The sequence below is a fragment of the Lytechinus pictus genome, chromosome 7 (assembly GCF_037042905.1).
Source record: "Lytechinus pictus isolate F3 Inbred chromosome 7, Lp3.0, whole genome shotgun sequence".
Classification (NCBI taxonomy): Eukaryota; Metazoa; Echinodermata; class Echinoidea; order Temnopleuroida; family Toxopneustidae; genus Lytechinus; species Lytechinus pictus.
The window spans coordinates 41,196,354-41,213,160 of NC_087251.1; the positions used below are offsets into that span (position 1 = coordinate 41,196,354).

General features: G+C 35.8%; 1 protein-coding gene across 2 annotated transcripts in view; it reads right to left on the reverse strand.

The window, feature by feature from the left end:
- LOC135154785 (methionine synthase-like) overlaps positions 1-14,625 on the reverse strand; it is a 52,704-nt gene extending 38,079 nt beyond the window's left edge. The window contains exons 1-4 of one of the 2 annotated variants that reach the window (XM_064102691.1): positions 14,287-14,625; positions 6,444-6,640; positions 5,343-5,432; positions 799-961 (exon numbers count right to left, since the gene is read on the reverse strand). In XM_064102691.1, coding sequence (XP_063958761.1) covers positions 799-961; positions 5,343-5,432; positions 6,444-6,640; positions 14,287-14,347 — 511 coding nt within the window. In that variant the 5' untranslated portion in view covers positions 14,348-14,625. Of the gene's footprint in view, positions 1-798; positions 962-5,342; positions 5,433-6,443; positions 6,642-14,286 lie in introns of both variants that reach the window. The other variant, XM_064102692.1, reaches the window with a different exon arrangement.
- Between the last annotated feature and the right edge of the window lie 2,182 nt (positions 14,626-16,807).

The following is a 16,807-nucleotide window of genomic DNA, read 5'->3' on the forward strand; positions in this document are numbered from 1 at the left end:
AGGCCCACAAGATGAATATGCTACACTAAAATTACAATTCCTTTTCACTCATGCATAACATTTCAATTTAGTAACTCATGAAATTTGCCTAAGAAACCAAACTTTATCTCACTCATAAATAGCAGAACACCCTTAGCTTTGTAAGTTCCAAAGGACTAACCTCTCAAAAAAACTGTAAGGCTAATTCCTGCCCAGCCTAGCCAAGCTTAGTCTCTCAAGAAGTGGGGGGAGGGGGTAGAGATGGAGGGAGGGTTGCTAAATGTTCTGTTGACCTTTATACCATCAACGTACTTCACCTACCTACATGTAAGTCATATTACCCCCCCCCCCTCTTCTGACTGTCATGAACACATTGTTGAGATTCACATGATAAAGACAAAATGCTGCACTAAAAATTGCAATTCATGATCACTCATACATTACATTTCAATTTGATAATGCATTACACTTTCACAAACAACAATCTGATCACATCTGATTTTTTGTTCACCAAATAACCCTCAACTTTGCAAGTATCAAACAAAAAAACCTGAAAGAAATTGGAAGGCTAATTCCGGCCCACCCTAATTTTCATACCCTTTGTTTCAGTGGGCAGTACTCGCTCAAGCATGAATAGTTTTTCAACTTTTTGGTGTCATTTGAAAGTTGACTATATTGGCTTTCCATATCTATAAGTCTTTTCCCCCAAAGTGCTAAATCTTTTATTTGGCAGCCATTTCAAAAGTGTATAGTTTTTTTTGGGACGCACTGTACTGTACAGAAAAAAAAAGAAAAGAAAGAAGCACATTGCTTTCTCACTGATATTTCTGTAGTCAGGGTTTTCTACTGATGGTGAGATTGAGAGTGTTCTGTTGGTTGGACCCATAGCACCAGCTACATAACGCTTAACTCCTGTTTCTATCATTGATGCATTGGTAGCCTTCTTAGCGAGTTCCGCAGCCTCCTTATTCAAACGATATACCTAGGTACAATGTATAACAGAAAATTCTAAGTTAGAATATATTTGATGATAAGCTCATTAATGATGAAAAGAATGATACAAAGGCTACTTTGGTAACTTTTATTCAAATCTTGCTTTTTTGTAAACTCATGAAAACCAGCAATTGACATGAATGCAAAGTGTTGTCAATATCATTATCATTATATTTCATAAATTATTTTGAAATATACCACTTTCGTATCAAGTCAGATATTTTCATTTGAATTGAAGGATTTTCATTGTGATTCTGAAGGTCATTCTCAAACCAAGAATATCATCAGAATACAAAACAAGTGGAATGCCTCTGGCCGTCTCACCTGCATCACGCGATTCAATATAGCAGCAGTGCTGATTTTGAAAACTACTATAACTCGCACAAGATGTTCAGTGATACTTGGTTACTCTTATTTCCACGTTTTATGAACTAGACCAATACACTTATAGAGATATGATGGCAATTCAACAAATACCCCCAACGTGGCCAAAGTTCTTTGACCTTACATGACCTTTGACCTCAACCGCGTAGCCAGGATTTCATTTTGGAGGGGGCGGTAAATGCACGCGAAGCGTGCCAACACTTACAGAGCGCGCGAAGCGCGCTCCCTAGGGGGTGGGTGCAGGGAGGGGGAGTTTTCCCCTCCCGCGCGAAGCGCGGAGCTTTCGGTGTTTCATAAATTAAAATGAAAAGGAGCCGTCTCTCTTGTCGTCAGCTCCAATTCAGTTGACTATATTCTGATTTTGAACATTGATTTCAAAAGTGATTGTGATATGTTCGAACGCACTAAAAGGGATAAATGGAGGAAATTAAAATAACAATTACCCCGCGCGAAGCGCGGAAGCTAAAGCGTTTTATCAATTGTTTTTTAAGAAAAGGGTCCCGGGAAAAGGGTATCAAGTTAGTTATATCATGTATATTGAATTCCCGTGGAAAGTTTGATTACAAACAATTTAGCGACAGTGCATATTTTTAACTCGCAAAACAGAGAAGAAGAAGGGTGCCGGGAGGAAGACATTCCTCCACGCGCAGAGCAATGAAACTCTGAAATTTCTAAGGGCGGACGTTACGTCAAATGCAGATATCTCCAATACCCCCATCGGCTCTATTGATTTTCTAAGATTATTGAACTTCATTACAAGGAAAATAGAGCGCAAAAAGTTGAAGCTTCTGTGATTTATTGAAATTATATTATAAAAATAATAATTTCTTTGACTCATCCTGAAGCGCTCGCATTTGAACAATTAAGAAACTTAAGTGTCTTTCAAAATTTCAAACTGAGGGCGCAAAACAAGACAGGAGATGAAATGTGCAGGGAAATGACATGAAGTTTCATCGAATTTGATAAAAATATTGTACTTTTTTATTTAATACGACACGAATTTTATACCTTCCTCTTTTTCAATTAGGAACCTGTTTACCCCAAAATTATGAATGTTTATTAACAAGCTAAAGCGGGAGAAGTTGCCTATATGGGGGTGACGGCAACATTTGATATAAAGATTTTACCCGCCCGGAGCCGACCCGACTAGAAGTGCGGAATGTTGCGTGATCAATTTGAAGAAAAAAAAGACAACTTCATATAATTCGGCCTAATCTTACTCTAATTCCATGCCCTAATGTATACATTTTAACTTTAAGTAGCAAGGAACACACTAGTCCTATAACCGAGGTGGAAAGACAGGGTTAAAGAAAGGGTGAGGGAAAGGAGAACTGCAATATTGTCATTTGACCGCGCGAAGCGCGAAGCAAAATTCATATATATATAAATTTAGAGCGAGAGTGAAGGAGTTTCGTTAAGGTACTAATTCTTTTGAGAGAAAAATAAAGAATGAAAAGAAAAACCCACAAAGCTACCTTTCTTCCCCTTCCTCCCTTCGCTTTCCTTTTCTCCTCTCTTTTTCCCCTTCCTTTTTTTCTTTTTTGGGACGTTTTGGGGGGGGGGCGACCGCCCCCACTGCCCCCCCCTGGCTACGCGCCTGTTTGACCTTGATCATGTGACCTGAAACTCGCACAGGATGTTCAGTGATACTTGATTACTATTATGTCCAAGTTTTATGAACTAGACCAACACACTTTCAAATTTATGGCTGTAATTCAACAAATACCCCAATTTGGCCAAAGTTCATTGACCCTAAATGACCTTTGACCTTGATCATGTGACCTGAAACTTGCACAGGATGTTCAGTAATACTTGATTACTATTATGTCCAAGTTTCATGAATCAGATCTATAAACTTTCAAAGTTATGATGGTAATTCAACAGATACCCCCAATTCGGCCAAAGTTCATTGACCCTAAATGACCTTTGACCTTGGTCATGTGATGTGAAACTCATGCAGGATGTTCAGTGATACTTGATTAACCTTATGTATAAGTTTCATGAACTAGGTCCATATATTTTCTAAGTTATGATGACATTTCAAAAACTTAACCTTAGGTTAAGATTTTGATGTTGATTCCCCCAACATGGTCTAAGTTCATTGACCCTAAATGACCTTTGACCTTGGTCATGTGACATGAAACTCAGGCAGGATGTTCAGTAATACTTGATTAACCTTATGGCCAAGTTTCATGAACTAGGTCCATATACTTTCTAAGTTATGCTGTCATTTCAAAAACTTAACCTCAGGTTAAGATTTGGTGTTGACGCCGCCGCCGCCGTCGCCGCCGCCGCCGCCGTCGCCGCCGTCGGAAAAGCGGCGCCTATAGTCTCACTCTGCTATGCAGGTGAGACAAAAACCTTTGATTTCATATAGATTGTTGTCGTCATCATCAGCAGCAGCAACAGCATCATCAATGACATCATCGTCACTGACTTCGTAATCAATATCAATATCATCTTCATCATTTTCATCATCACCAGCACCATCACTATCATCATCATCATAATCATCATCATCACCATCAGTGTTGAAAATACTTTTTATTTTTAGGGAGCCATTTTGAAAAAAAAATTTGAGAGCCATTTTTAAATTTACCAGAGCCATTTTCAGTTTTCGAGAGACATCCTTTTTTTTTCAATGATTCAGCGCATGGTTTCTCATCGCATTTGCCCTGCTTGTTTACAAATTAATTTAATGTTTATTATTGTTTATTTAATTGCTATTTATTTTTTCTTCACTGTTAATTGTTAAATGATCATTAAATTTATTGTTGTTCACTGAATGTTTCTTTTTTGTATCTCGTGTATTTACTGGACATTCTAACACTAACTTTTACAATTTTGTCCATCAAATTGAATAGGATGAAATTTATCAAATTTGAACAGAATTTGTACTTAGAGGAATCCTTTTCATAATTTTGAATTTATTTGATAAAAACTCACTTGAAAATTATTTTATGAAATATTGAATGCATCGCAGCCCGACAGCAAACATCAACATGCCCACTAATTCACAAGCTTCATGTAAGCAACGCCTACGCCAGCGCAGCTACTAGCACAGTTCACAGTCAACCATCACCGCAACACAGGCATGTATTAAAATGCATTAGTGCCAATACATGTATATATATTTGGGGTCGCCAAAAAATATGCTAAAATGAAAATATCTGTGATTTTATTCGGAGTTCACAAGCTAATTTCGCACCAGTTTAGGATGGTATCTTCAAAATTCAATAAAAAAAAGCAAATTTTTCACTATCGAAGAAGTTACATCGAGACCCTGGTGCCGCGCATTTTGAAAATTAGTACCAGGGGATATCGGAGTCTGAAACTCGATACGTCGTTTTCTGAAACGCAGTGCCTGTGATTTTAAAAAAGTCCAGTCAGTTACATGTCAGAAAGCAACGATGCATGTAAGTAAGTAAGACTGTCTGGCATCTCTATGTGAATGGGAGACTGGACGTGCGTGGACGGGAGCAATTTTCAAGTTGGGAGTCACTCTGTACTTGGCAGTTTTAGGCAGTTGCGAGAGCGATCCAAAAGCAAATGAGAGCGGAATAGCTCTTCGCTCCCGTCTAATTTTTACGCTGATCACCATCATCATAATCATCATCATCATTATCATAATCATCATCATCACCATTATCATCATCATCATCATCATCACCATTATCATTACCATCATCATCATCATCACCATTATCATTACCATCATCATCATCACCATTATCATCATCATCACCATTATCATTATCATCATCATCATCACCATTATCATCATCATCCCCATTATCATTATCATCATCATCAATAATATCACGGCTGAACCTCTTCATCTACATCAATTACACCATCATTCTCACCTCCATCATCGTGCTAAAAAATCACTATGATCATCATCTTCATCATGATCATCATTATCATCTTCTTCTTTAAAATCATCATCAATATCAATCTTATGTTTAACAGAATTTTCTTCTCACCAAATGTTCTAGACCATAATCTGCTTGTGCTATTGATGTTCCACTGAATGTGTTTGTTTCAATAAAGTCAGCTCCAGCATCCAAATAAGCCTTCGAAGAAAGACAATTAAACTTAATAAAAATACTTCTAGATAAATCCTGAATCAATAGATAAACAAACACAAAACACTTCCCATTCTTAAATGCTTTAAAAGCAGCAATTGCAAACAATTCATCATCTTCATCATTCACTGTCCCAGGCTAATAAAAGAATAATTCAAATAATAACAATATAAAAAATACTAATAATGAATGTGTTTGTTTCAATAAAATCACCTCCAGCATCCAAATAAGCCTTTGAAGAAAGACAATTAAACTTAATTAAAATACTTCTAGATAAATCCTGAATCAATAGATCAACAAACACAAAACACTTCCCATTCTTAAATGCTTTACTGAAATGCAGCAATTGCAAACAATTTCATTATCTTTATCATTCACTGTCCCAGGCTAATAAAACAATAATAATTCAAATAATAACAATATGAAAAATAGTAATGACAAATAAATACAAATAAAATAAATAATTTTATACATATCAATAAAGAAATAAAAAGACAGAAAGAAATCATCAAACAAATAAATGAAAAAAGTAAAGTAAGTAAGAAATAAATAATAACTTTTTTTTTTAATCATGAAAAAACATTAAAAGCTACAAGTATAATATGATCCCTTTAAATTAATATAAATGAACTCTGTCATAGTGAAGTCTCTTTACAATCTATTTCTCCCATACTTATAGGCCCGTATTCTAAAGTCAGGTTTAACTTAGACCATGGTCTAACTCTGTGCTAAAATTATGGGAAGCCAAAAGTGTCAAAATTTTCATGATGTTGTATGTTTCTTATGTTTACTGTGCTCTTTCCTGATTCATCGATGGTGAAGACAATCATCTATTTATACTTTTTAGACAATTATGAATGATTTGAGAGCCAAATGAGCTGAAATATGATATCTATATTGTTAGTGATTTATGTGACAATTGGCTATCCATACTTATCCCACAACTTTAAACCTGAGTTTAAGTTAAGTTCATAATACGGGCCATAGAGTATGAAGTACCTTGTGTATTGCATAGATAGCATCAGGTTGAGTGAATGTCAAGAGATCGTTGTTTCCTCTCAAGTCCTTCGGATGATTACAGAACTCTTCTCCACGAAAAGCCTTCTCATCAAACTTATAGGTTTGGATCATTGACCCCATCGCACCATCGAAGATCATGATACGTTCCCGCAGTGCTGCAGATATCTCTGCAAAGACTGAACGAAAATCATTTTCAAAGGTCAAAAGGTCATCATGAAATAAAATGCAAATATTGATAAACGATAGAACAGCAATGTGTAGATCACCTTGTCAATTCTTATTATATCAGCTTTCATTGCACTTCAAAGTTAAACATATTTAAAATACATACTTATGATATGTATGTTTGATCACATAGGTTGGAAATCTAACACTATTGAGTATTGACTCATTTATATATTTCTTTAAATAAAACAACACCTTGTTGAATCAATGTCAACTCTTGAATTACAAATATAAAGACTTTCTAAACTTCAATTTGGCAATTAAATCATTAAAAAATAATATAAGTATGAACTTAATTTTTATGTTTTCCTTTAAAAAGCTTTATCATGAATTTTCAATTTAAAAAAATATACAGAAGATTATTTTTTAAGTACCTGCAACTAGATGTAGGTCTCAATCAAGTAGGCCTACCCTTAAAGGACAAGACCACCCCAACAAAAGTTGATTTGAATAAAAAGAGAAAAATCCAATAAGCATAACACTGAAAATTTCATCAAAATCGGTTGTAAAATAAGAAAGTTATGACACTTTAAACTTTGCTCAATTTCATAAAAAACAGTTATATGCACAACCTCGTCGGTATGCAAATGAGGAGACTGATGACGTCATCCACTCACTATTTCTTTCGTATTTTATGAAATATTCTAATTTTCTCCTCATTGTCAAGTGAAACAACAGTTAATTCCTCCCTGAACCTGTGGAATTAGCATTGTACTATATGGTTCAGTCAAGTTGGTCCTTATTGTCAAATATGTATATTAAATAATTCAAACAATAAAAAACAAAAGAAATGAGTGAAGGACATCATCCACTGTCTCATTTGCATGTCACTGAGTTCTGCATATCACTGTTTTGTGAAAAATAAGCGAAACTTTAAAATGTCAAAACTTTCTAATTTTACATCCGATTTTGATGAAATTTTCAGCACTATGCTAGTTTGATTTTTCTCCATTTATTCAAATCAACATTTTTCTGGAGTGGACTTGACCTTTAACAACTGAAAGTGGTGACATATTAAATAATTACATGTAGATATAATAGTATGACTAATATTATGGCCTGTAACAATATTGTAAAATAAATATATTTTTTAGACAATAACTCTGCCCCCAAACCGTATCATAAGAAAAGTCATAAAACCCTGGACATTATCTCTGATACCCAAACTCACCAAAGGAATGGAAGGAAAGGGTCTAAAAAGTGTAATTCCTATCGAACTCCCCCATCCCATATCTATTATTCATTTAAATTTGGGGGCAATATTTATGAATCGCCTAAAATCAAGTCTTGAAGGAAGTTCACCCTGACAAAAAGCTTATTATAGAAATAGCAGAAAAAATGATAAAAATATATTGGTGTAGGGTTGAGGAAAATCCATAAAAGATTAAAAAGTAATTAGAACTTTTTTTTTAATTTGTGACGTCATATGCCAGCAGGCAGCATCTATATCGTTTAGCAAAAATATCAACGAAATGTCATTTTATCTAAAATTTGAAAACTTATGGATTTTTATTATAATTTCAGTACATCACAAATAATTTTGAACCATTAAAAATTGAAAATAAAGCTGCTCATATAAGGATCCCCAAGTCTACACCATGCCCCTTGTCTGTACATGTACGCAGATATACAAATAAAAGAAAACCCGCAATGACCACAAGTTTTACACTATGCAATACATATTCCTTTAAAAATCTGACTTAATTTGATGGTAGAAAAATATTGAATTTCAGGCATTTCATGTGCTAACTCAAAATGCAGCCTTTCTCATCAAATCCCCAAATCATTTGTAAAGTGAATGAGTGCGCAGACATGGGGCACTATTTTTTTTTTCAATCTGAAAATGACTGGCCAAGGCTTTTTTCCAAGAATATCATATATTTCTCTAAAATCTTTATAAGATTCTTTACCAGGCCTCATAAAATGACACAATGAAGTCACACAAAATAGTGTCAGCAAACAGGCTGATTTGGGGGGAAAAAATGGCACAATTTCTGGATCAAGTTCAGCCTGCAAGAAAAAGTGATCTGAATTGATTTTCAACTCATATTTAGGATGTATGGTGGTGTGACCTTAATTCGCGGGTTGATTTAAAGGGGAATCCAACCCAAATAAAAACTTGTTTTTATAAGGAAAAGAAAAATCAAAAAAGTTGATAGGTGAAAGTTTGAACAATATTGGACAAACAACAAGAAAGTTATGAATTTTTAAAAGTTGTAAATATTGGTAATCACTATACCCATTGAGACTTCAAATTGGCCGCAAATGGGATGTCATAGTGATGTAAGGCAAGGACTACTCTTTCATGTACTCCAATACATATTATGGCTAAAATGTCATTTTCCCCTAAAGTTTTATTTCAAATTATATTTTTCTTTCATGAGGACATAAAACAATATACTACCTTGGTTATATTTAGATTATTGCCCCAGGGGAATGGGTACTTAGGAGAAAACCACAAATCCCTGATAATAAAGTACATGGCCTATGGGAAAGTTGTCCTTGCCCCGTGTCATAATTTACTTACCCAGTTGCCAATTTGAAATCTACATAGTATTAGTGATCTCAATTTTAAAGCAGCTATAACTTTCGTATCGCTTGTCCGATTTCTTTCAAACTTTCACCATTCTGTTTAATTTATTTTTCTCCTTCCCAACATAACATTTTATGGCCAAGGCTGGATTCCCCTTTAATTTTTGCACGGTCAAATATATCAATATCTAATTCATATCTTGAAAAACTGATAATCACCAACAGAAAAAGCAACCCAAAATTACTCAGTATGGTAATGGTATCGTAGAGGTGTTGTGGCTCAGTGGATAAGTCTTCGGACTTTGAACCACAAGGTCCGGGGTTCAAATCCCACCACAGGCAGGGTTGTAATAAAAAACGTTTTTTATTAAAAAAAACAAATCAAACGTTTTTTATTGTTTTAAAACGTTTTAAATCGTTTTAAAACGTTTTTTTTCCAACGAACGATGAAATTTTCTGTAAATAAATTAAACTATACACTTAATACAGTACAATTTAAGCTGTTGATGTTTTAAATTCATTTTTTAGAGTAAGTAAAAGATAACTACATTTTTTGTTACTGAATTTCCAATAGAAAAGTTCATATTTTCCCCCAAATTACTAAATCATTGAAATTGAATGCAAACAAGTAAGTTGACATTTTATAAGTTTATTCCTCATACATTTACATACATGTACATAATTTTGGGTCTCGTCAATCTAGGGGGTGAGAAGAATTCGCACAATGTAAGAAAATAACATAATCTATAGACTATGTGCTTTCAAAGCTTAAAGGGATGGTCCGGGCTGAAAATATCTATAACTTAATAAATAGAGTAGAATTCACTGAGCAAAATGACAAAAAATTTCATCAAAATCGAATAACAAAAACAAAGTTATTGAATTTCAAAGTTTAGCAATATTTTGTGAAAACAGTCGTCATGAATATTCATTAGATTAGGTGGGGAGATGATGTCACGTCCCCACTTGTTCTTTTGTATTTCATTATATCAAATTAGGATTATTCAAATTTTTTCCTCCAAGAACTAGAAAAATTGGATTGACAACTGATTTAGTGCATTAGATATTCATTGCTGCAACTTATTTCATTATAAGGGAGACATATTATTCACACAAGTATGAAATAATGAAAAAAAATATGACTTTATGTAATAACATAAGAAAAAGGAAAGTGGGGATGTGACATCATCAGCCCACCTAATGAATATTCATGACGACTGTTTTCACAAAATGTTGCTAAACTTTAAACTTCAATAACTTTCTTATTTGTTATCCGAATTTGATGAAATTTTCGGCATTTTGCTCAGTGAATTCTACTCTATGTATTAAGATATAAATATTTTCAGCCCGGACCATCCTTTTAATTTGATTTTAATCAATTTACCAATTTTAGTGCATGAAATACAAGTTTGGGTTTAAATTGATAAATAAACCCCCTGAACTGCTTATTTTTTAAATTGAGGAATTAAAGAATTTAATTTTGAGGAATTAAAAAATTTAAATATTTGTACAGTTTTTTGGTTAGTTTTGGTTTTTTTCAATCGTTTTTTAATGGAAATTATTGGCGATATTTTTCCAATCGTACAAATATTGATACAGATACGGATGTTGGCAAAAAATTCGCATTGGCTTTATACATGAAAACACGTTATTGAGCAATTCGGGGTCTGACATGCACTTGTGTAATATCATAATCGCATACCCATGCATGCATCCCAAAAATAGTCTTGAACAATATGGCATGGCCCTGTCGTGCTTATGGATTTATCATAGAAATTTTAGGGGGCCATTACGGACCCCTTGGACTGTTAGGGTTAAAGATCAAGTCCACCCCAGAAAAATGTTGATTTCAATCTGTAGAGAAAATTCAAACAAGCATACATGTAATGCTGAAAGTTTCGTCGAAATCAGATATAAAATAAGTTACATGTATGACATTGTAAAGTTTCGCTTTTATTCACAAAACAGTAATAACATCTCAGTGATATGCAAATGAGAGAGTTGATGATGTCCCTCACTCACTATTTCTTTTGTTTTTATTGTTTGAACAATACAATTTCAATTTTTTCAGATGACCTACTTGACTGAACCAAAAAATGTTAAAACAATGGTAGTTCCATATGTTCAGGGAAGAATTAAACTTTATTTCACATGACAATGAGAAAATAACGAAATACAAAATAAATAGTGAGTGATGTCATCAGTCCCCTTCATTTGCATACCGACCAAGATGGGCATATAACTGTTTTGCAAAATTAAGCAAAACTTTATTATTTTGCATCTGATTTTGACGAAATTTTCAGCATACATTTTTCTTGTGGTGGATTTGTCTTTTAAGGTTTGCTTGCTGACTATCTTATACTGAATTTAAGTACTTTTCTTCATATTTACAAAGCGCAAAGTTTCACCTGCTTTTGTGTGTACCTCAAGAATACAATGTCAGTTTTACAGTCTATTTGTAAAATATTATGCTTGTGCAACACTTCCATTTCATTCAAGTTCCATATTTGAGCTTATTTTAAAGCACAACACTCATGTTTGTTATAATGAGAATATTCTTAATATAGATTGATGTGCACAATTGAACAAGAGGATTTCAAGGAACATGACAAAGGGATGGAGAAAGGGGGATAAGGGGGGAAAGAGAAAAAGAGTGGTGTCGAGAAAGAGATCTAGTTAGAAGAAAATAATGTGCCACTTAAGAAATAAAAGTATAAAAAAATATTCATCTAAAATCACATCCATGACCATGCATATTTATAACACACAAGTCTATGAGGTGTTTTAAAACACGTTTTTTTTGTAAAAAAAACGGGTGTTTTAAAACGCGTTTTAAAACATGTTTTAAAACACACCGTTTAAAACGTGCCAACCCTGACCACAGCACTAGCGTCCTTTGGCAAGGTCTTTAATTTTATCTACATTTGCCACTCTCGGCACAGGTGTAGTAAATGGGTACCCGGTAGGAAGGAATTCCTTGAATGCTCGAAGCGCCCGATCAGGGTAGCCAGTAGCCGTGCTAAAGCTGGGGTAATAGTTAGACCAAAAGCTTCGGTCTCTGTTATGTTGGTTGTTCCGCTGAACTCCGGTGGCTCCACTCACCAAATACAGAGACCGAAGTTCTAGCGCGATCTGTACAGGGGACTCAATGGCCATATGTTTATGTACTTAAGTTTCGGATAAAACAGGGAATTGAAGTTGCGCGACAGCCGAAGTAAGTCACTGTTTTTTTTCCCTTTTAAGTTTATTTTTCCCCGTTTTGGTGCATTTCAGGCCAAAAGGGAATAATAATCTCTATTTTGGTACGATTCTTTTTCAATATTTTTATGAAATAAAGACAAAAATCGATGAGCCCTGTCGGGGGGATTTTGCATTGTTCACCCCCTAATGGTGGCTGCACGATAGCGAGCCGTCTGTGTACGAGGAGAAATTTTTTTTTAAATGTTTAAAAACTCCTCAAAACAGACGGCTGCCAGCTGTCTACATGGTCTAGGGCAGGGGTTCTCAAACTACGGCCCGCGGGCCGGATCCGGCCCGCGGAGCTTCTCTATCCGGCCCGCGAGACGCTGCTGGGTTTTTTTATCACTTATAAGTCCCAATATTAAACATAGCTCAATATGATTACATTGTGTATCCATGAAACCGTAATAAAAGTAATGGCAGTCAAATTAATTTGACTTTTAAACAAAGTTTAATGGAGTCTTTTCTGTCTTTTCTACATTCTAATTAGATGACCAGCGCGGCGCTTCATTGAAAAAAAATTTTCACGTCAAACGTCGGATAACACGTTGCATTTTGAAAACATGTGCGCATACATTCCAACACGCGATCAATTTGGTTAAAACGTAAACTTAATTGCCGGTTCAAGTTCTGCGGATTTTCTCAGGGGTACATTAGTCATCATTAATAATAGCCAGGTCAAGATGGCATCAAATTCTGCAAATAAAGGAAAGGTGCATGCTGAAAATCGTGCTTTCCATAAAGAATGGACAGACAAGTATGCTTTCATTTTGCCGCAATCGAGTACAAGGCCAATGTGTTGGCCAATCTACTTTGACAAAAAAAAATATTGATAGGCCTACTACAAAACATTATCTGTCTCTTAAATTCCAGGTATGTGTTAAAATTGACGTATAGGTACAATCTACATTCCTTTTAACAAAGTACAACAATTTTGTTGTCTATATTGACTCTTGCTGTATTTTGAAATCTTTTCTGATATTGCCTGTGTTCCATATGAAACCGTAATTATTTTTTGGATTAAATTCTCCCAAAAATAAGGGCCAGATTGCCCCAGATAGCATCTAGGACCCCGGCCGCAAGGGTCTTCGCGCTTCGCGCACATTTTTTTCCAAAAAATCCACTCACCCTGGCCCTTTCAGGTTTATTTCGAGTCTCATCTGGCCCTTCAAAGAAAAAGTTTGAGAACCCCTGGTCTAGGGTAATAGTATGCAGCGCTTAGAAACATTTGTATTAAGCGCTATATAAATGTTGCATATCATTATTATTATTATCCCTTTTACATGATTTAGGCAAGATCTTTTAGATGGAAAGTAGACTAGAAATCTCGGGGGCAAAAATTTCTGTTTCTTTCACGGTACACGCACATAAATGGGACGCAATTCCTGGCTCCGTGGAGAGTAAGCACATGTTAGTAAATGAGTTTTACACTCTAACGTTAGGAGCCTCCTGCTTGGCTAGCTACACACACCCAACACCTTCTCTATCCACTCATTCAATGAACAAGGTTATGATATAAATAATGTCTCTATCTAACTTCTAAGACAGGTTGTGTGTACTGACGATCAATTTTAGAAAGTCATTTGGAAAAATTTACAAGCGAAGTTTCATCAATTTTTAGTACAAAATGTTAGGAAATATTATAGAGACAAAATAGAAGATGATTATAACTATTAAATTCATATTTTTAGTGTAATCCAAAGACAAACAAGAAGGCTTCAAAAATATAAAGTAGGCCTATCCGAACACCCGACCCTCGGCCCTCCATCCATGATCCTATTCCTAAAGTAAAAAAAAGAGTTAGGCCTAACTTGACTTTGTTTACCTCCTTGTCCTTGAACATGTTCATGGCCTTGACCTTGTGCTTGTGACAGTGTTGGCGGCATGTCTCACAAGCTGATGACAATTCAAACCAGATATTATAAGATATATTAGCAATCGAATTTTGTTCTCTGTTGGCATTGGAGACGAAACAGACAGAGCTGGTGCTGTACTTCGTATCGAAACCTTTCTTCAACCGCGCCGGGTCTGTCGGGTTGGTATTCGTAAGCGCGATGGTTCAGCGCTGCCGCGAGTTCAAGAAGAGACTGATTGCGAAAGATGTCACGTCTATGCAATATGCCCTATGTACGTCGAGCCGGACAAATCGTCCTACATAAGAATCGCCGTAACAAAAATACTCCCAGCTCAGATCGACCCGACCCATATATACTTCAGTTGCTGCCTCATGAAAAACTTATATTTCACTTAACTATATTCAAAATACTTCTCAGATCCGTGACTTCAAATTTGGATTTATAAAGAAAGGAACAGTAAAATTAAAGAAGGCTAGCTGGCGCCGGATTTTCTGAATCAATCGAAAATCAAACAAGCATATAAAAAATTCAATCAAAATCTGGGGCCCGTTTCATAAAGAGTTACAATATTGTTTTAACTTTGCCATTATGGCAACTACCATGGCAACAGGGCTCAGCAGCCAATAAAAATCAAGGTTACCATGGTAGTTACCATAATGGCAAAGTTGCAACTCTTTATAAAACGTGCCCCAGGTGTAAAATAAGAAAGTCATAGCTATAGGTAAATGGATTCAGGTTTTGGCAAGGGGGAGGAGCATATAAGCAGCCAGCGGCGACGAGTATAGTCTGCAGCACATACTTTGATCAACAATCTCTCCACGCATCGACGAGCACATAAACTTGCTGTGGCAATAGGCTTCCAGTACACGTCATGAATATAGGCTGCACATTCTGACCCTTATTCTAGTGAAGCTATAGGGTTGGCACAGCAGACTAAGCCTGCATGCAGTGGTGGCGGCGCCTTTAAAAAAAAACGTAATTATCACACCCGTAAAATCATCGCGGGACTGCCGATTCCGGCGTGACAGTGTGTCGTCTAAAATGCAATATTATTTGGTTTGGTGGAGACAAAAAGGGCGGAGACTCCGGCTTACACTCCCATAGGCCTATTGTGCTCCATGAGGATAAGTATGACTGTGTCCACCAACAACATTTGGCATTTTTGGGGCATATAGTTTATTGACCATCAGTGCAATAACTATATATTTTGCCCATTCTAAAGTAAATTCATAGACGGATCCAGGGGGCGAGGGGCCCGCCCCCCCCCCCCCCCCGCTGGTGGAGCAAAAAAAAGATTTTAAAAAAGGGGGGAAAGACAAAAAAGAGTAGGGAAAAATAGCAGAAAAAAGAGAAGGAAGACGAGTGAATAAAACAAAATGAGGAGAAGACTTGGAAAATAAACAAAATCTTTCATGTTATGATTTATGAACATAAACAAAATTTTGAGTGGCTGTCGCAAAAGGAACTCTTCCCTCAGAGAGGAATCTTTCATTTCACTTCGCGCTTGAATTGCCTGTTTTGGTTATGGGGTGATTATATATTTTGCTCAATATACAAAACATATTTCAGTTCGAAATCGAACTTTCATTATTTTGTTTGATTTACGAATTAATTTTAAAAAGTGCTTTGTAAACATGTTAGTTTTAAGGTCAATATTAACATTTGATTTGTCAGGTAGGCCCTATTATTTTCGTGTATTCCATAAAGTTCTCAAAATATCCATATTCACGGTCGACATATCAGCTACCGATGCACGCTCTCATTTTGATTGGTGAGTTATGTATAGGCCTCAATATTCTGAACTATATTTCCTACTAGGAAGATCATGATTTACAAAACATGGACAGAGTGTCCCGTTTCTAGGTCTAAAATCTGAATTTTCTTCAGCTCGCGCTTCGCGCTAGTATCATTGTTTAGTTACATTCCTATCCCTTTCATGATTACAAAAAGTGCCTACCGTTGGCGGATGGCACAGCCCGCCGGCCCGTGCCCCCCCCCCCCCCCATGGAAGGCACAATTGAATTTTGTAATGTAAAGATGCCGTTAAGACAGAAGTGTGCCCCACCCCCTTTGAAATTGAAGACTTTTTTTCTGCTTGTCAAATTATTTTGTGGACGAAATACCCTTATTAATAAAACCCTTTTTTTTGCTTGTCAAAGTTTTCCTGTAAAAAATGTGCCCCCTTTCGAAAGATCCTGGATCCGCCCCTGCTTAGAATGACCATTATTTTAGGTCGGAATGACAACAATTTTCAGCTTGCGCATCGCGCATGTTACAATATTTATCGTCTTCATGGCTATAACTCGGGGGCTAACTGCAAACAGTTCTTATCAGGCCGGAACGTTTATTCAAAATTTCTGATCGCGCTTGGCCGCGCGTTCGCAGTAATTATCTAGTTATATACATACGCATCTTGTTCGCAGGATCACAAACATTGCCCAGAATGTTAAAATTTCAGGACCAAATAGGCCTACATGAAAGTTCAAAAAC